This window comes from Bufo gargarizans, chromosome 2, assembly GCF_014858855.1.
Source record: "Bufo gargarizans isolate SCDJY-AF-19 chromosome 2, ASM1485885v1, whole genome shotgun sequence".
In the NCBI taxonomy this organism is placed as follows: domain Eukaryota; kingdom Metazoa; phylum Chordata; class Amphibia; order Anura; family Bufonidae; genus Bufo; species Bufo gargarizans.
This window is the reverse complement of record NC_058081.1, coordinates 678,527,425-678,544,125: the sequence shown is the minus strand read 5'-3', so window position 1 is coordinate 678,544,125 and position 16,701 is coordinate 678,527,425. Positions and strand designations below refer to the sequence as shown.

The 16,701-nt window shown below is 45.8% G+C and overlaps 1 protein-coding gene across 1 annotated transcript in view; it reads right to left on the bottom strand.

The window, feature by feature from the left end:
* Positions 1 to 16,701, bottom strand: part of LOC122926289 — a 138,015-nt gene that overhangs the window by 31,398 nt on the left and 89,916 nt on the right. The window contains exon 3 of the mRNA XM_044277662.1: positions 11,297 to 11,336. Within this exon, the coding sequence (XP_044133597.1) occupies positions 11,297 to 11,336 (40 nt within the window). The remainder of the gene's footprint in view (positions 1 to 11,296; positions 11,337 to 16,701) is intronic.

Sequence of the window (16,701 nt, the reverse complement as noted above, 5' to 3'; positions counted from 1 at the left end):
ATATTCTGTCGCTGAAAATCGGCCAGAGGTGCGACCCCCGACCTCCTCTCTACAAGTTAGCGGACCTGAATCCAGCCAATTCTGAAGACGGAGCCAAAGCTGCAGAAAATTCATTTAAAACCTTTTATAAATAAACATAGTGTTTTTTTTGCTTTTAAAAATTTTGTTTTATTTCTCTTAATTATCAAATTGCACAAATCGACTCAGCCCGTATTTTCTAAGGGTAATATTTAAAGTTACAAATTCTTCCATAAAATTAGCATATGCTAAAGTTTGTGACTGTTATTATAGCCAGAGTATTTCGAAGATGGTCAGCCGGCACTCCGTTTGGAAGCGTGGTGTACGAGTCCAGGACCAAAGTCCTAGTACAAGCAAAAGAAAAGACCGGCACTCACTTTTTCTTCTGAAAATTTCAATCGCTCTTTATTCGCCACATATAGAGTATTTAGTGACGCGCGTTTCGGCTCTGATGTGAGCCTTTCTCAAACCAATGCCATTGGTTTGAGAAAGGCTCGCATCAGAGCCAAGGCTCGCATCAGAGCCGAAACGCGCGTCACTAAATACTCTATATGTGGCGAATAAAGAGCGATTGAAATTTTCAGAAGAAAAATTGAGTGCCGGTCTTTTCTTTTGCTGTTATTATAGCCGGAACACGAGTACAAGTCTCAAAATAAATGATCCCCCCAGGTAATACTCCATCCACTAGTGATATCTCCATTAAGGGTAGGTTGATAAAGTACATTTAAGATGGCCGCTCTCATACTAAGCCACCCTTTGTGATGTCATCATTAGAATCCTGGCACGATAACACTTCTTGTTTCCTTAGAAACACTATCTGTGATGTCATCGGTGGCATGACTCTGGGGCATAGATAGGGGGTCAGCACCCGTCACCTGAGTTGCCCCCAATCCAGATAATGCCGCACTATGACTACTAGTAATACAGCTAAATAGTGACTGAATATTACCACCGTACTGTTACTAACAGACCACTGTAGGAAGATCAGTATTACCCCCATACATTAACTCCTTAGTGACCAAGCCTGTTTGGACCTTTATGACCAAGTGTTTTTCTTCCTTTTTTCATGGTCTCGTTCCAAGAGCTATAACTTTTTTATTTTTCCGTCCATATAGCTTTATGAGGGCTTGTTTTTTACGGGACAAGTTGTAGTTTTAAATGGAACCATTTTGGGGTACACATAACTTTCTGTTTAACTTTTATTAACTCTTTCTGGGAGGGAGATGGGGAAAAATAGCAATACTGCCACTGCGTTTTCACATTATAAATTTTACGGCGTTCATTTTTCGGTACAAATAACATAATATCTTTATTCTCTGGGTCAGTATGATTACAGTGATACTAAATACTTATAATCTTTTTTAAGTTTTCCAACTTTTTTTTTCCAATAAAACACCTTTTATTAACCCAAAAAATGATTTTGCATTGCCACTTCACAAGACCCATAACTTTTTTTCCTATGGAGTTGTGTGAGGGCTTGATTTTTGAGGGACAACTTGTATTTTTCATTGGTATCATTTTGGAGTAAATTCCGCTTTTTGATCGCTTGTTATTATGTTTTTTTCGGTGGAAACTAAGAATAATTTAGAAATTCAGGTGTTTTTTTTACGGCGTTCACCATAGGGGATAATTTATGTAATATTTATGTAGTCCGGGTCGTTACGGACGCGGCAATACTGAACATATGGGGGATAATTTTTTTCATTGAAAAGCGTATTTTCAATGAAAAAAAGCATATTTTTTTATTTTATGGAATTTTATTTAATAAATGTGTATTTATTTTTCTATTTTTTTACTACTTAAAAGTCCCACAAGGGGACTATAATATACAGTATTTTGATTGCTTTTAAAATGTAATGCATTATCTCTATAATGCGTTACATTTCAATAGCAATGCTATTCAAAGATTGACCAGCAGGCTGCGCCAGAGAGGCACAGCCTGCTGGAGATAACTAAAGACAGGCTCGGGGCCCTGAACGGAAGCAAGGTAAGCTTCCCAACACATCAGCACCCCGCAATCTTATTTTCGGGGTGCTGATGGGAGACAGAGGGAGTCCACTCCCTCTGTCACCACTTTACATGCAGTGGGCGCCATTGCCCGGATCGGCACTTCTGCCAGTCAGAGCTGTTAGAGCAGGGCCCCCCAGGGTCCGTGTTCCCCGCTGCATGGGGGAGCCGTGCAGCGTTTAGACTGGGCCGCCGTAAAAACGCGGTGGCCCAGCCTAAGGTCCCTTAGTGACCGCCTTAAAAAGGCGTATGGGTGGTTACTAAGGGGTTAATAAGGCTGAAAAAAACACATCCGTCCATCCAGTTCAGCCAGTTATCCTCTAAGTTAATCCAAAGGAAGGCAAAAAAATTCCATGAAGTAGAAACCAATTTTCCTGCTTTTAGGGGTAAAAATTCCTTCCTGGCTCCAGGCAATCACAATAACTCCTTGGATCCCAGACCCTTCTGCCTTCTCCTGTCAATCTGCTGTGCAGAGGTCACGGCAGTTGCAGAGAGAGCTGAGGCTCTAGGTGTAACAGAAACGCCCCTGTTGCTCCTAGAGGCTCATTTGCATATATGAAAACATCCAGTTTACTTGTTTCAGGCCAATGTCAGCAACAGGAATGTAATGTATTCCTGATTGACAGACTTCTCCCTGTTACAGGGGGAACCTACATATCATGAATGCTTCCTGTCTGGAATGAATACAAATGTTGCCTCGCAGTGCGACACCATTGACTGTCATTATAACAAATGTCTTACCACACGTCTCAGTATAGTTGTTCCCTTTTTGTTGCCATGTAGCTCTAGCCCTAAGGGCTCATGCACACGACCGTTGTTTTGCGGTCTGTTTTTCACAGATCCGATGTTACGTGTCTCTCTGATTTAGGGTGCATTCACACGACCGTATAAATGGATCCGCATCCATTCCGCAAATTTGCAGAACGGGTGTGGACCCATTCATTTCAATGGGGCCGCAATAGATGCGGACAGCACACGGTGTGCTCTCCACATCCGTTGTTCCGCTCCATGGCCCCGCAAAAAAGATAGAGCATGTCCTATTCTTGTCCGCAACTGCGGACAAGCTTAGGCATTCTCTATATAGCGCTGGCCATGTGCGGTCTGCAAATTGCGGAACGCACACGGCCGGTATCCGTGTTTTGCGGATCCGCAATTTGCGGACCGCAAAACACTTACGGTCGTGTGAATGCACCCTTAAGTCCTCTTCCGTACCGTTATTCCACAGAACATATCCGTATGGTTTCCGTATGCTATCCGTTTTTTGCGGATCGGAAACGGAAACAGTAACTTATTAGTCACCAAACACATGAGCAATATGGGCTGGGCATAGCATTTCTACAGTATGGATCCGCAAAATACGGATGATATACAAATGTGTTCTGTGCGCGTTCCATATTTTTTGCTGACCCATTGACTTGAATGGGGCCTCGGACTGTAATTTGCGGACAATAATAGGGCATGCACTACTTTTTTGCGGAACGAAAATACGGAAACAGAATGCACATGCAGTACCTTCTGTTTTTTTAGCAGAGCCATTGAAGTGAATGGTTCCGCATACTGTCCGCAACAAAAACGGTACCGGAAAGAAAATAAGTTTGTGTGCATGAGCCCTAAGCCTCATTCACACGTCAGTGATTTATGCCTCATGTCTTGGAGCCTCCACAGACATGAGGCATAAGGGGAAGGTCTGCACCTGGTTTTGGCTCAGAATGACTGATGGAAATCACTGAGGCTGGGTTCAGACCTGAGCGTACTTAAACGTACGCTCTGTATGGGCGATTGTACGGGCGTTTGCAATCGTGCATACAGAGACAAGCGAACGCCCATTGTCGCGGGTTCCCGCTGAAGTCTATGTAGGGGAACGCGCGACAAGACGCCCCAAAGAAGCTCATGCACTTCTTGGGGCGTTGGGCGTTTTACAGCGCGATCGTACGCGCTGTAAAACGCTCAGGTCTGAATCCAGCCTGAGCATTAACCTCAATATCAGATCGGTGGGAATCCCGACTCCCGGAACCTCCACTGATTAGCTGTTTGAGGCGGAGGACCTGGACAAAAATACATAAGATGACACTGTGTTAGCCCATTAAAGACAGTAGCAGGGTGCAGGAGCGGTTACACCGGTAGACTGTTCCGGCTGGGAACAGCCTGTCGGATCTGTTCTTGCCTGGCGCAGTCATGCACTGCTGGCATTCTGTCTGGCACTATTCACTATAATGGGGAACGGTGGAGATCCAGCCGCAACCCGACAAATATGCAGAGGAGTGGACGGATGAAAACTGCTGCATGCAGCTGTATTTGTCCGGCCGCTCCTGATCGGTGGAGTGAGAACCCCGCTGATCTGACATTAATGGTCTATCCTGAGGATCAAAATCCTGGAGAACCCCTTTAAACTGAGACCAAGTAGGCTACAACATCCTTTTTTTATGAAAAGATGTCAGAGTCATTCACACAGATCGGTGTGTTATAATGGTCTTTGTCTCTGCGTGCGCTGTCATAGGTTGCGCTCCTCATCATTAATTAGTTGTACCTTCAGCAGCCCGAGAACGTAGCAGAAAAACTACACCAGCCCAGTGGCTGCTGTAATTTTTTGGCAACATGTATGCATTTTCAGGCGTAAATGTTAGCAAATTTACTGGGACCAAGGTTCCGGCTACCACCACAATCCGGACACTCCTAAGTGTCAAACACGGCACAAAAACACCTTTGCGACAAAATATTGTCACACGAACATTGAAATAGTCACAAAAAGGGTCTATTTTTACGACAAAAGCAGGTGTAAAAATAATTGTAAATAACCCCAGTTACGGTATATCTTTTTGTTAATTCGTTTGCAAATTTTTGTTCTTTCTCTCCCCCCTCGTTAAAACTCTTGAACGCAATGACAGCCGAGTGGCACTGACAGACCTAGCTACGGGTAAATGCATGTGTGACTGCGTTAACAAGCAGTGTGATTGAAAAAACACTGTCTCGTGTGTTATGGTTTTTCTTATTAAGAAGCTTCAAAAAATTAAGGCTCTATTCACACGTCCGTAACATTTTTGCGAATCCAGGAATCCGCAAAACACGGACAGCGGCAATGTGTATTTCGCATTTTGTGGACAGCACATTGCCGACACGAATAGAATATGCCTATTCTTGTCCGCAATTGCGGACAATAATAGGACATGTTCTATTTTTTTCCGGAACAGAAATGTGGACCCGGAAGTGCGGATCCGCATTTCCGAAACTGCACCGCGCATCGTGGGACCCCATAGAAATGAATGGGTCTGCAATTCCGTTCTTCAAAATGCGGAACGAGATTGCGGACGTGTGAATGGACCCTAAAGCGACAGCAGCCATATGGTATGTTGCATGATAGTTGCTCTATCTTCGACCCCCTCGGGCAGCACAGTGACTCGGTGGTGCCTTGCAGCGCTGGGGTTCAAGGTACCAAACTGACCAAGGACAACATCTGCGTGGAGTTTTGTATGTTGTCCCCATGTTTGCGGAGGTTTCCTCTGGGTACACTAGTTTCCTCCCACAATGCAAAGACATACTGATAGGGAACTTAGATTGTGAGCCCCATTGGGGACAGTGATTGATGATAATGATGTCTAGCTCTTTATAAGTGAGTAAAGTACACAAATAAAATAAACAATGTACCATAAAAAGTTTCAAACCATCTTACATCTTCATTTCCAGACGTTATGCCAGGCCATCTTAGAAGGCACTCCCGTTCCCAGACAGGCATTTAGAAGCCTATCCTGCTGTTCTGCCTGAAGAAGGGAAGGCTTTGTCAGATTCCAGTAGCTACAGGCCAAAATCCCTTTGTAATTGCAATATGAAATTATGGACCAAAATCCTTGCTAAGGGACTTCAGAAATATCTTCCCTTCCTAAAAAATAATGAACAAACTGTCTCTGTCCCCTCTCGGGAAGGCAAAGATAATGCCACTAACGTGTGAAATGCTATATAATTTGCCAAGTTTTTTTAAAATATTCCTGGTCCTTCTCAACACAGATGTAGAGAAAACCTTTGACAGAACTAACTGGCTCTTCGTGAGCAAAACATATATTAGATTCAGACTTCCTCCTAAATTAATAGCTGATCTTCTTTCATTATTCTCCTCCTCTACACCTGAGTTAAGGTAAATAATTTCATGTCACCAGCATTTACCCTTACCAATGGCACCAGATTATCTCCTAGCCTTTTAGTTATGTGTATGGAAAATTAGGCAGCACCCTCATATTAAAGGTTGATAGTGCCCTTCTGGTGATCACTCGGCAGCAGCATATGTGGATGATTTACTTCTCTTTATCACAAGCCCAGACCAAGTCCTTCCCTATATTGTTAATCTATTTGATAGATTTCATCAATATCGGAAAATCTAAGATCTTAAATATCACTTTGCAGGAGGAGGAAGTATGAATATTGCATCTCGCCCAATTTATGTAGCGGGAATCGTATATTTCCTACTTGGGTCTGAAAGTACCGAGTTACCTCTCTAATGTATGCACATTCAAATATTTACCTCTTACTAATCAAGTCAGTGCATAATGAACGGAGCTTAGACGACCTTTTCTTTCTTGTATAGACAGGAAACATTTTATGACTACCTTTATTTTACCCAAATGCAATTGGCCCCCATTTTCCTGCCCACCTCCTTTTTCAACATGTTAAGAGTCTGTTCTCCAGATCTTTATGGAAATTCTCTCACCCTCACGTTGCTTTTCAGAACCTCTCTCGAGGTCTCAGGGAGGGATTGGACTCCCAGACATCAAATTATATTATGTGGCCATCCAACTACAATGCTTGTTAGATATCACTAAACTGACTAAGCCTTGTTGGAGACTCACTTGGATTATCTCTATCCCATATATTCTGATTGAACGCCCAGCCACTCTTTCTGGCCAGCATACAAAGTACACTGACCAGAGGCTTGCTACACGTCTGGCACTAGTTGTGTTCGAAGTACTTTCTATCCCCATTCCTCTCTTGTGTGAATTCAGCACAATAACTACCATACCTGTTGGTAGACGCACTACTTTAGACACACACTAAGTCCTTATAGGAGGTACTTCATTCTTGCACAATTTCTTCCCTACTTCATGACAGTAAGATCCCTTTCCCTATACTTGAGTAGACCTTCTAAACTGAGGAAGAAGTGGAGGAGGATAAGGACAAGTAGGAGAGAAAGAGGAGCAAGAGGAGGAGGAGTTGGTGGTGCAGGAGGACGAGGCTCATAATGACAACAAAAACACTGGTCATGATCAATCACAGTAGGGGCAGATCCTGAAAGAACTGGGTCCTCAGGCATGTTTGCAGACATGGCAAGCTGTGTGATTTCTACCAGATAGTTTTGCTTTTAGACCCTTGCTAGCAAAGCAAAATGGAATGTTTTGCTGATACCAAAATGGAGACAAAATTGTTGTATTATCAGGATACCCTCTGTACACAGCTTGCTGCAGCTTTCAGCAGGCTGATGCCTGCCATTAACGTGTCTGACCAGGAAGTCCTCTCCGTCCTCCGATGAGTCACCCACCTCCTCCTGTCTTTGCTACGACAAGTATCAGAACCAGCATCAGCTAATTCAGTTTGTTGAACATGATGGAGCAGTATTTTCAGTTTCAATAGTTTTTATTGGTTTAGTATCAATAAAAGGTAATAGAGGACAATAAAATGCAGTTCCACCTGCTAAACATTGCAGATGGAAGAAACTATATGTTTGTCTTTGCAGCATGAGACAAACAGCCAAGTGGATAATATTGTTATAGTAAAGACTAGAGTTGAGCGAACACCTGGATGTTCGGGTTCGAGAAGTTCGGCCGAACATCCCGGAAATGTTCGGGTTCGGGATCCGAACCCGATCCGAACTTCGTCCCGAACCCGAACCCCATTGAAGTCAATGGGGACCCGAACTTTTCGGCACTAAAAAGGCTGTAAAACAGCCCAGGAAAGAGCTAGAGGGCTGCAAAAGGCAGCAACATGTAGGTAAATCCCCTGCAAACAAATGTGGATAGGGAAATGAATTAAATTAAAAATTAAATAAATAAAAATTAACCAAAATCAATTGGAGAGAGGTTCCATAGCAGAGAATCTGGCTTCCCGTCACCCACCACTGGAACAGTCCATTCTCAGATATTTAGGCCCCGGCACCCAGGCAGAGGAGAGAGGTCCCGTAACAGACAATCTGTCTTCATGTCAGCAGAGAATTAGTCTGCATGTCATAGCAGAGAATGAGGCTTCACGTCAGCCACCACTGCAACAGTCCATTGGCATATATTTAGGCCCAGCACCCAGGCAGAGGAGGGAGGTCCCGTAACAGAGAATCTGTCTTCATGTCAGCAGAGAATTAGTCTGCATGTCATAGCAGAGAATGAGGCTTCACGTCAGCCACCACTGCAACAGTCCATTGGCATATATTTAGGCCCAGCACACACACAGGCAGAGGAGAGAGGTCCCGTAACAGAGAATCTGGCTTCATGTCAGCAGAGAATCAGTCTGCATGTCATAGCAGAGAATGAGGCTTCACGTCAGCCACCACTGCAACAGTCCATTGGCATATATTTAGGCCCAGCACACACACAGGCAGAGGAGAGAGGTCCCGTAACAGAGGATCTGGCTTCATGTCAGCAGAGAATCAGTCTGCATGTCATAGCAGAGAATCAGGCTTCACGTCAGCCACCACTGCAACAGTCCATTGTCATAAATTTAGGCCCAGCACCCAGGCAGAGGAGAGAGGTCCCGTAACAGACAATCTGGCTTCATGTCAGCAGAGAATTAGTCTGCATGTCATAGCAGAGAATGAGGCTTCACGTCAGCCACCACTGCAACAGTCCATTGGCATATATTTAGGCCTAGCACACAGGCAGAGCAGAGAGGTCCCGTAACAGACAATCTGGCTTCATGACAGCAGAGAATCAGTCTGCATGTCATAGCAGAGAATGAGGCTTCACGTCACCCACCACTGCAACAGTCCATTGGCATATATTTAGGCCTAGCACACAGGCAGAGCAGAGAGGTCCCGTAACAGAGAATCTGTCTTCATGTCAGCAGAGAATTAGTCTGCATGTCATAGCAGAGAATGAGGCTTCACGTCAGCCACCACTGCAACAGTCCATTGGCATATATTTAGGCCCAGCACACACACAGGCAGAGGAGAGAGGTCCCGTAACAGAGAATCTGTCTTCATGTCAGCAGAGAATTAGTCTGCATGTCATAGCAGAGAATGAGGCTTCACGTCAGCCACCACTGCAACAGTCCATTGGCATATATTTAGGCCCAGCACACACACAGGCAGAGGAGAGAGGTCCCGTAACAGACAATCTGGCTTCATGTCAGCAGAGAATTAGTCTGCATGTCATAGCAGAGAATGAGGCTTCACGTCACCCACCACTGCAACAGTCCATTGGCATATATTTAGGCCCAGCACCCAGGCAGAGGAGGGAGGTCCCGTAACAGAGAATCTGTCTTCATGTCAGCAGAGAATTAGTCTGCATGTCATAGCAGAGAATGAGGCTTCACGTCAGCCACCACTGCAACAGTCCATTGGCATATATTTAGGCCCAGCACACACACAGGCAGAGGAGAGAGGTCCCGTAACAGAGGATCTGGCTTCATGTCAGCAGAGAATCAGTCTGCATGTCATAGCAGAGAATCAGGCTTCACGTCAGCCACCACTGCAACAGTCCATTGGCATATATTTAGGCCTAGCACACAGGCAGAGGAGAGAGGTCCCGTAACAGACAATCTGGCTTCATGTCAGCAGAGAATCAGTCTGCATGTCATAGCAGAGAATGAGGCTTCACGTCAGCCACCACTGCAACAGTCCATTGTCATAAATTTAGGCCCAGCACCCAGGCAGAGGAGGGAGGTCCCGTAACAGACAATCTGGCTTCATGTCAGCAGAGAATTAGTCTGCATGTCATAGCAGAGAATCAGGCTTCATGTCAGCCACCACTGCAACAGTCCATTGGCATATATTTAGGCCTAGCACACAGGCAGAGGAGAGGTTCATTCAACTTTGGGTAGCATCGCAATATAATGGTAAAATGAAAATAAAAATAGGATTGAATGAGGAAGTGCCCTGGAGTCCAATAATATATGGTTATGGGGAGGTAGTTAATGTCTAATCTGGACAAGGGACGGACAGGTCCTGTGGGATCCATGCCTGGTTCATTTTTATGAACGTCAGCTTGTCCACATTGGCTGTAGACAGGCGGCTGCGTTTGTCTGTAATGACGCCCCCTGCCGTGCTGAATACACGTTCAGACAAAACGCTGGCTGCCGGGCAGGCCAGCACCTCCAAGGCATAAAAGGCTAGCTCTGGCCACGTGGACAATTTAGAGACCCAGAAGTTGAATGGGGCCGAACCATCAGTCAGTACGTGGAGGGGTGTGCACACGTACTGTTCCACCATGTTAGTGAAATGTTGCCTCCTGCTAACACGTTGCGTATCAGGTGGTGGTGCAGTTAGCTGTGGCGTGTTGACAAAAGTTTTCCACATCTCTGCCATGCTAACCCTGCCCTCAGAGGAGCTGGCCGTGACACAGCTGCCTTGGCGACCTCTTGCTCCTCCTCTGCCTTGGCCTTGGGCTTCCACTTGTTCCCCTGTGACATTTGGGAATGCTCTCAGTAGCGCGTCTACCAACGTGCGCTTGTACTCGCGCATCTTCCTATCACGCTCCAGTGCAGGAAGTAAGGTGGGCACATTGTCTTTGTAGCGTGGATCCAGCAGGGTGGCAACCCAGTAGTCCGCACAGGTTAAAATGTGGGCAACTCTGCTGTCGTTGCGCAGGCACTGCAGCATGTAGTCGCTCATGTGTGCCAGGCTGCCCAGGGATAAGGACAAGCTGTCCTCTGTGGGAGGCGTATCGTCATCGTCCTGCCTTTCCCCCCAGCCACGCACCAGTGATGGGCCCGAGCTGCGTTGGGTGCCACCCCGCTGTGACCATGCTTCATCCTCATCCTCCTCCACCTCCTCCTCATCCTCGTCCTCCTCGTCCTCCAGTAGTGGGCCCTGGCTGGCCACATTTGTACCTGGCCTCTGCTGTTGCCAAAAACCTCCCTCTGAGTCACTTCGAAGAGACTGGCCTGAAAGTGCTAAAAATGACCCCTCTTCCTCCTCCTCCTCCTCCTCCTGGGCCACCTCCTCTTCCATCATCGCCCTAAGTGTTTTCTCAAGGAGACATAGAAGTGGTATTGTAACGCTGATAACGGTGTCATCGCCACTGGCCATGTTGGTGGAGTACTCGAAACAGCGCAACAGGGCACACAGGTCTCGCATGGAGGCCCAGTCATTGGTGGTGAAGTGGTGCTGTTCTGTAGTGCGACTGACCCGTGCGTGCTGCAGCTGAAACTCCACTATGGCCTGCTGCTGCTCGCACAGTCTGTCCAGCATGTGCAAGGTGGAGTTCCACCTGGTGGGCACGTCGCATATGAGGCGGTGAGCGGGAAGGCCGAAGTTACGCTGTAGCGCAGACAGGCGAGCAGCAGCAGGATGTGAACGCCGGAAGCGCGAACAGACGGCCCGCACTTTATGCAGCAGCTCTGACATGTCGGGGTAGTTGTGAATGAACTTCTGCACCACCAAATTCAGCACATGCGCCAAGCAAGGGATGTGCGTCAAATTGGCTAGTCCCAGAGCTGCAACGAGATTTCGCCCATTATCACACACCACCAGGCCGGGCTTGAGGCTCACCGGCAAAAACCACTCGTCGGTCTGTTGTTCTATACCCCGCCACAACTCCTGTGCGGTGTGGGGCCTGTCCCCCAAACATATGAGTTTCAGAATGGCCTGCTGACGTTTACCCCGGGCTGTGCTGAAGTTGGTGGTGAAGGTGTGTGGCTGACTGGATGAGCAGGTGGAAGAAGAGGAGGAGGAAGCCGAGAAGGAGGAGGTGGCAACAGGAGGCAAAGAATGTTGCCCTGCGATCCTTGGCGGCGGAAGGACGTGCGCCAAACAGCTCTCCGCCTGGGGCCCAGCTGCCACTACATTTACCCAGTGTGCAGTTAGGGAGATATAGCGTCCCTGGCCGTGCTTACTGGTCCACGTATCTGTGGTTAGGTGGACCTTGCCACAGATGGCGTTGCGCAGTGCACACTTGATTTTATCGGATACTTGGTTGTGCAGGGAAGGCACGGCTCTCTTGGAGAAGTAGTGCCGGCTGGGAACAACATACTGTGGGACAGCAAGCGACATGAGCTGTTTGAAGCTGTCTGTGTCCACCAGCCTAAATGACAGCATTTCATAGGCCAGTAGTTTAGAAATGCTGGCATTCAGGGCCAGGGATCGAGGGTGGCTAGGTGGGAATTTACGCTTTCTATCAAATGTTTGTGAGATGGAGAGCTGAACGCTGGCGTGTGACATGGTTGAGACGCTTGGTGACGGAGGTGGTGGTGGTGGTGTTGGTGGTACATCCCCTGTTTGCTGGGCGGCAGGTGCCAACGTTCCTCCAGAGGCGGAGGAAGAGGCCGAGGCGGCAGCAGCAGAATAGGCCGAGGCGGCAGCAGCAGAAGAGGTAGCAGGGGGAGCCTGAGTGACTTCCTTGGTTTTAAGGTGTTTACTCCACTGCAGTTCATGCTTTGCATGCAGGTGCCTGGTCATGCAGGTTGTGCTCAGGTTCAGAACGTTAATGCCTCGCTTCAGGCTCTGATGGCACAGCGTGCAAACCACTCGGGTCTTGTCGTCAGCACATTGTTTGAAGAAGTGCCATGCCAGGGAACTCCTTGAAGCTGCCTTTGGGGTGCTCGGTCCCAGATGGCGGCGGTCAGTAGCAGGCGGAGTCTCTTGGCGGCGGGTGTTCTGCTTTTGCCCACTGCTCCCTCTTTTGCTACGCTGTTGGCTCGGTCTCACCACTGCCTCTTCCTCCGAACTGTGAAAGTCAGTGGCACGACCTTCATTCCATGTGGGGTCTAGGACCTCATCGTCCCCTGCATCGTCTTCCACCCAGTCTTGATCCCTGACCTCCTGTTCAGTCTGCACACTGCAGAAAGACGCAGCAGTTGGCACCTGTGTTTCATCATCATCAGAGACATGCTGAGGTGGTATTCCCATGTCCTCATCATCAGGAAACATAAGTGGTTGTGCGTCAGTGCATTCTATGTCTTTCACCGCTGGGGAAGGGCTAGGTGGATGCCCTTGGGAAACCCTGCCAGCGGAGTCTTCAAACAGCATAAGAGACTGCTGCATAACTTGAGGCTGAGACAGTTTCCCTGGTATGCATGGGGGTGATGTGACAGACTGATGGGGTTGGTTTTCAGGCGCCATCTGTGCGCTTTCTGCAGAAGACTGGGTGGGAGATAATGTGAACGTGCTGGATCCACTGTCGGCCACCCAATTGACTAATGCCTGTACCTGCTCAGGCCTTACCATCCTTAGAACGGCATTGGGCCCCACCATATATCGCTGTAAATTCTGGCGGCTACTGGGACCTGAGGTAGTTGGTACACTAGGACGTGTGGATGTGGCAGAACGGCCACGTCCTCTCCCAGCACCAGAGGGTCCACTAACACCACCACGACCATGTCCACGTCCGCGTCCCTTACTAGATGTTTTTCTCATTGTTATGGTTCACCACAACAACAAATATATTATTTGGCCCAATGTATTGTATTCAAATTCAGCGGGATATAAATTTGAGGCCTAGTATTTAGGCGCTGGGTGACCGGTATGGATTTAGTGACAGAATTAGACTTGGAAATGCACAGAAGCGTGTGTGTGAAGTTATTCTGAATGACCCTATGTGCACCTTCAATATGATCTACCCTTTTAGGGATAGATTTCAAATAGCTCTGATATAGCAGAAACGACTAAATTATGAAATTGCTAAATTGGGAATTGTATTTCAACCCAGAACAAAAAATGTGCTTTGACGGACACTAAATAACTTTCCCAGCCACAACAGGACAGCGGTAACGAGAGATTTAGCGGGATATAAATTTGAGGCCTAGTATTTAGGCGCTGGGTGACAGGTATGGGTTTAGTGACAGAATTAGATTTGGAAATGCACAGTAGCGGGTGTGTGAAGTTATTCTGAATGACCCTATGTGCACCTTGAATATTATATACCCTTTTAGGGATAGATTTCAAATAGCTCTGATATAGCAGAAACCACTAAATTATGAAATTGCTAAATTGGGAATTGTATTTCAACCCAGAACAAGAAATGTGCTTGAACGGACACTAAATAACTCGCCCAGCTACAGCACTAGGGACAGATTTAGCTGGATATAAATTTGAGGCCTAGTATTTAGGCGCTGGGTGACCGGTATGGATTTAGTGACAGAATTAGACTTGGAAATGCACAGAAGCGTGTGTGTGAAGTTATTCTGAATGACCCTATGTGCACCTTGAATATTATATACCCTTTTAGGGATAGATTTCAAATAGCTCTGATATAGCAGAAACCACTAAATTATGAAATTGCTAAATTGGGAATTGTATTTCAACCCAGAACAAAAAATGTGCTTTGACGGACACTAAATAACTTTCCCAGCCACAACAGGACAGCGTTAACGAGAGATTTAGCAGGATATAAATTTGAGGCCTAGTATTTAGGCGCTGGGTGACAGGTATGGGTTTAGTGACAGAATTAGACTTGGAAATACACAGTAGCGGGTGTGTGTGAAGTTATTCTGAATGACCCAATGTGCACCTTGAATATTATATACCCTTTTAGGGATAGATTTCAAATAGCTCTGATATAGCAGAAACCACTAAATTATGAAATTGTTAAATTGGGAATTGTATTTAAACCCAGAACAAAAAATGTGCTTTGACGGACACTAAATAACTTTCCCAGCCACAACAGGACAGCGTTAACGAGAGATTTAGCAGGATATAAATTTGAGGCCTAGTATTTAGGCGCTGGGTGACAGGTATGGGTTTAGTGACAGAATTAGACTTAGAAATACACAGTAGCGGGTGTGTGTGAAGTTATTCTGAATGACCCAATGTGCACCTTGAATATTATATACCCTTTTAGGGATAGATTTCAAATAGCTCTGATATAGCAGAAACCACTAAATTATGAAATTGCTAAATTGGGAATTGTATTTCAACCCAGAACAAGAAATGTGCTTGAACGGACACTAAATAACTCGCCCAGCTACAGCACTAAGGACAGATTTAGCGGGATATAAATTTGAGGCCTAGTATTTAGGCGCTGGGTGACAGGTATGGGTTTAGTGCCAGAATTAGACTTGGAAATACACAGTAGCGGGTGTGTGTGAAGTTATTCTGAATGACCCAATGTGCACCTTGAATATTATATACCCTTTTAGGGATAGATTTCAAATAGCTCTGATATAGCAGAAACCACTAAATTATGAAATTGCTAAATTGGGAATTGTATTTCAACCCAGAACAAGAAATGTGCTTGAACGGACACTAAATAACTCGCCCAGCTACAGCACTAAGGACAGATTTAGCGGGATATAAATTTGAGGCCTAGTATTTAGGCGCTGGGTGACAGGTATGGGTTTAGTGCCAGAATTAGACTTGGAAATACACAGTAGCGGGTGTGTGTGAAGTTATTCTGAATGACCCAATGTGCACCTTGAATATTATATACCCTTTTAGGGATAGATTTCAAATAGCTCTGATATAGCAGAAACCACTAAATTATGAAATTGCTAAATTGGGAATTGTATTTCAACCCAGAACAAGAAATGTGCTTGAACGGACACTAAATAACTCGCCCAGCTACAGCACTAAGGACAGATTTAGCGGGATATAAATTTGAGGCCTAGTATTTAGGCGCTGGGTGACAGGTATGGGTTTAGTGCCAGAATTAGACTTGGAAATACACAGTAGCGGGTGTGTGTGAAGTTATTCTGAATGACCCAATGTGCACCTTGAATATTATATACCCTTTTAGGGATAGATTTCAAATAGCTCTGATATAGCAGAAACCACTAAATTATGAAATTGCTAAATTGGGAATTGTATTTCAACCCAGAACAAGAAATGTGCTTGAACGGACACTAAATAACTCGCCCAGCTACAGCACTAAGGACAGATTTAGCGGGATATAAATTTGAGGCCTAGTATTTAGGCGCTGGGTGACAGGTATGGGTTTAGTGCCAGAATTAGACTTGGAAATACACAGTAGCGGGTGTGTGTGAAGTTATTCTGAATGACCCAATGTGCACCTTGAATATTATATACCCTTTTAGGGATAGATTTCAAATAGCTCTGATATAGCAGAAACCACTAAATTATGAAATTGCTAAATTGGGAATTGTATTTCAACCCAGAACAAGAAATGTGCTTGAACGGACACTAAATAACTCGCCCAGCTACAGCACTAGGGACAGATTTAGCTGGATATAAATTTGAGGCCTAGTATTTAGGCGCTGCGTGACAGGTATGGGTTTAGTGACAGAATTAGACTTGGAAATACACAGTAGCGGGTGTGTGTGAAGTTATTCTGAATGACCCAATGTGCACCTTGAATATTATATACCCTTTTAGGGATAGATTTCAAATAGCTCTGATATAGCAGAAACCACTAAATTATGAAATTGCTAAATTGGGAATTGTATTTCAACCCAGAACAAGAAATGTGCTTGAACGGACACTAAATAACTCGCCCAGCTACAGCACTAGGGACAGATTTAGCTGGATATAAATTTGAGGCCTAGTATTTAGGCGCTGGGTGACCGGTATGGATTTAGTGACAGAATTAGACTGGG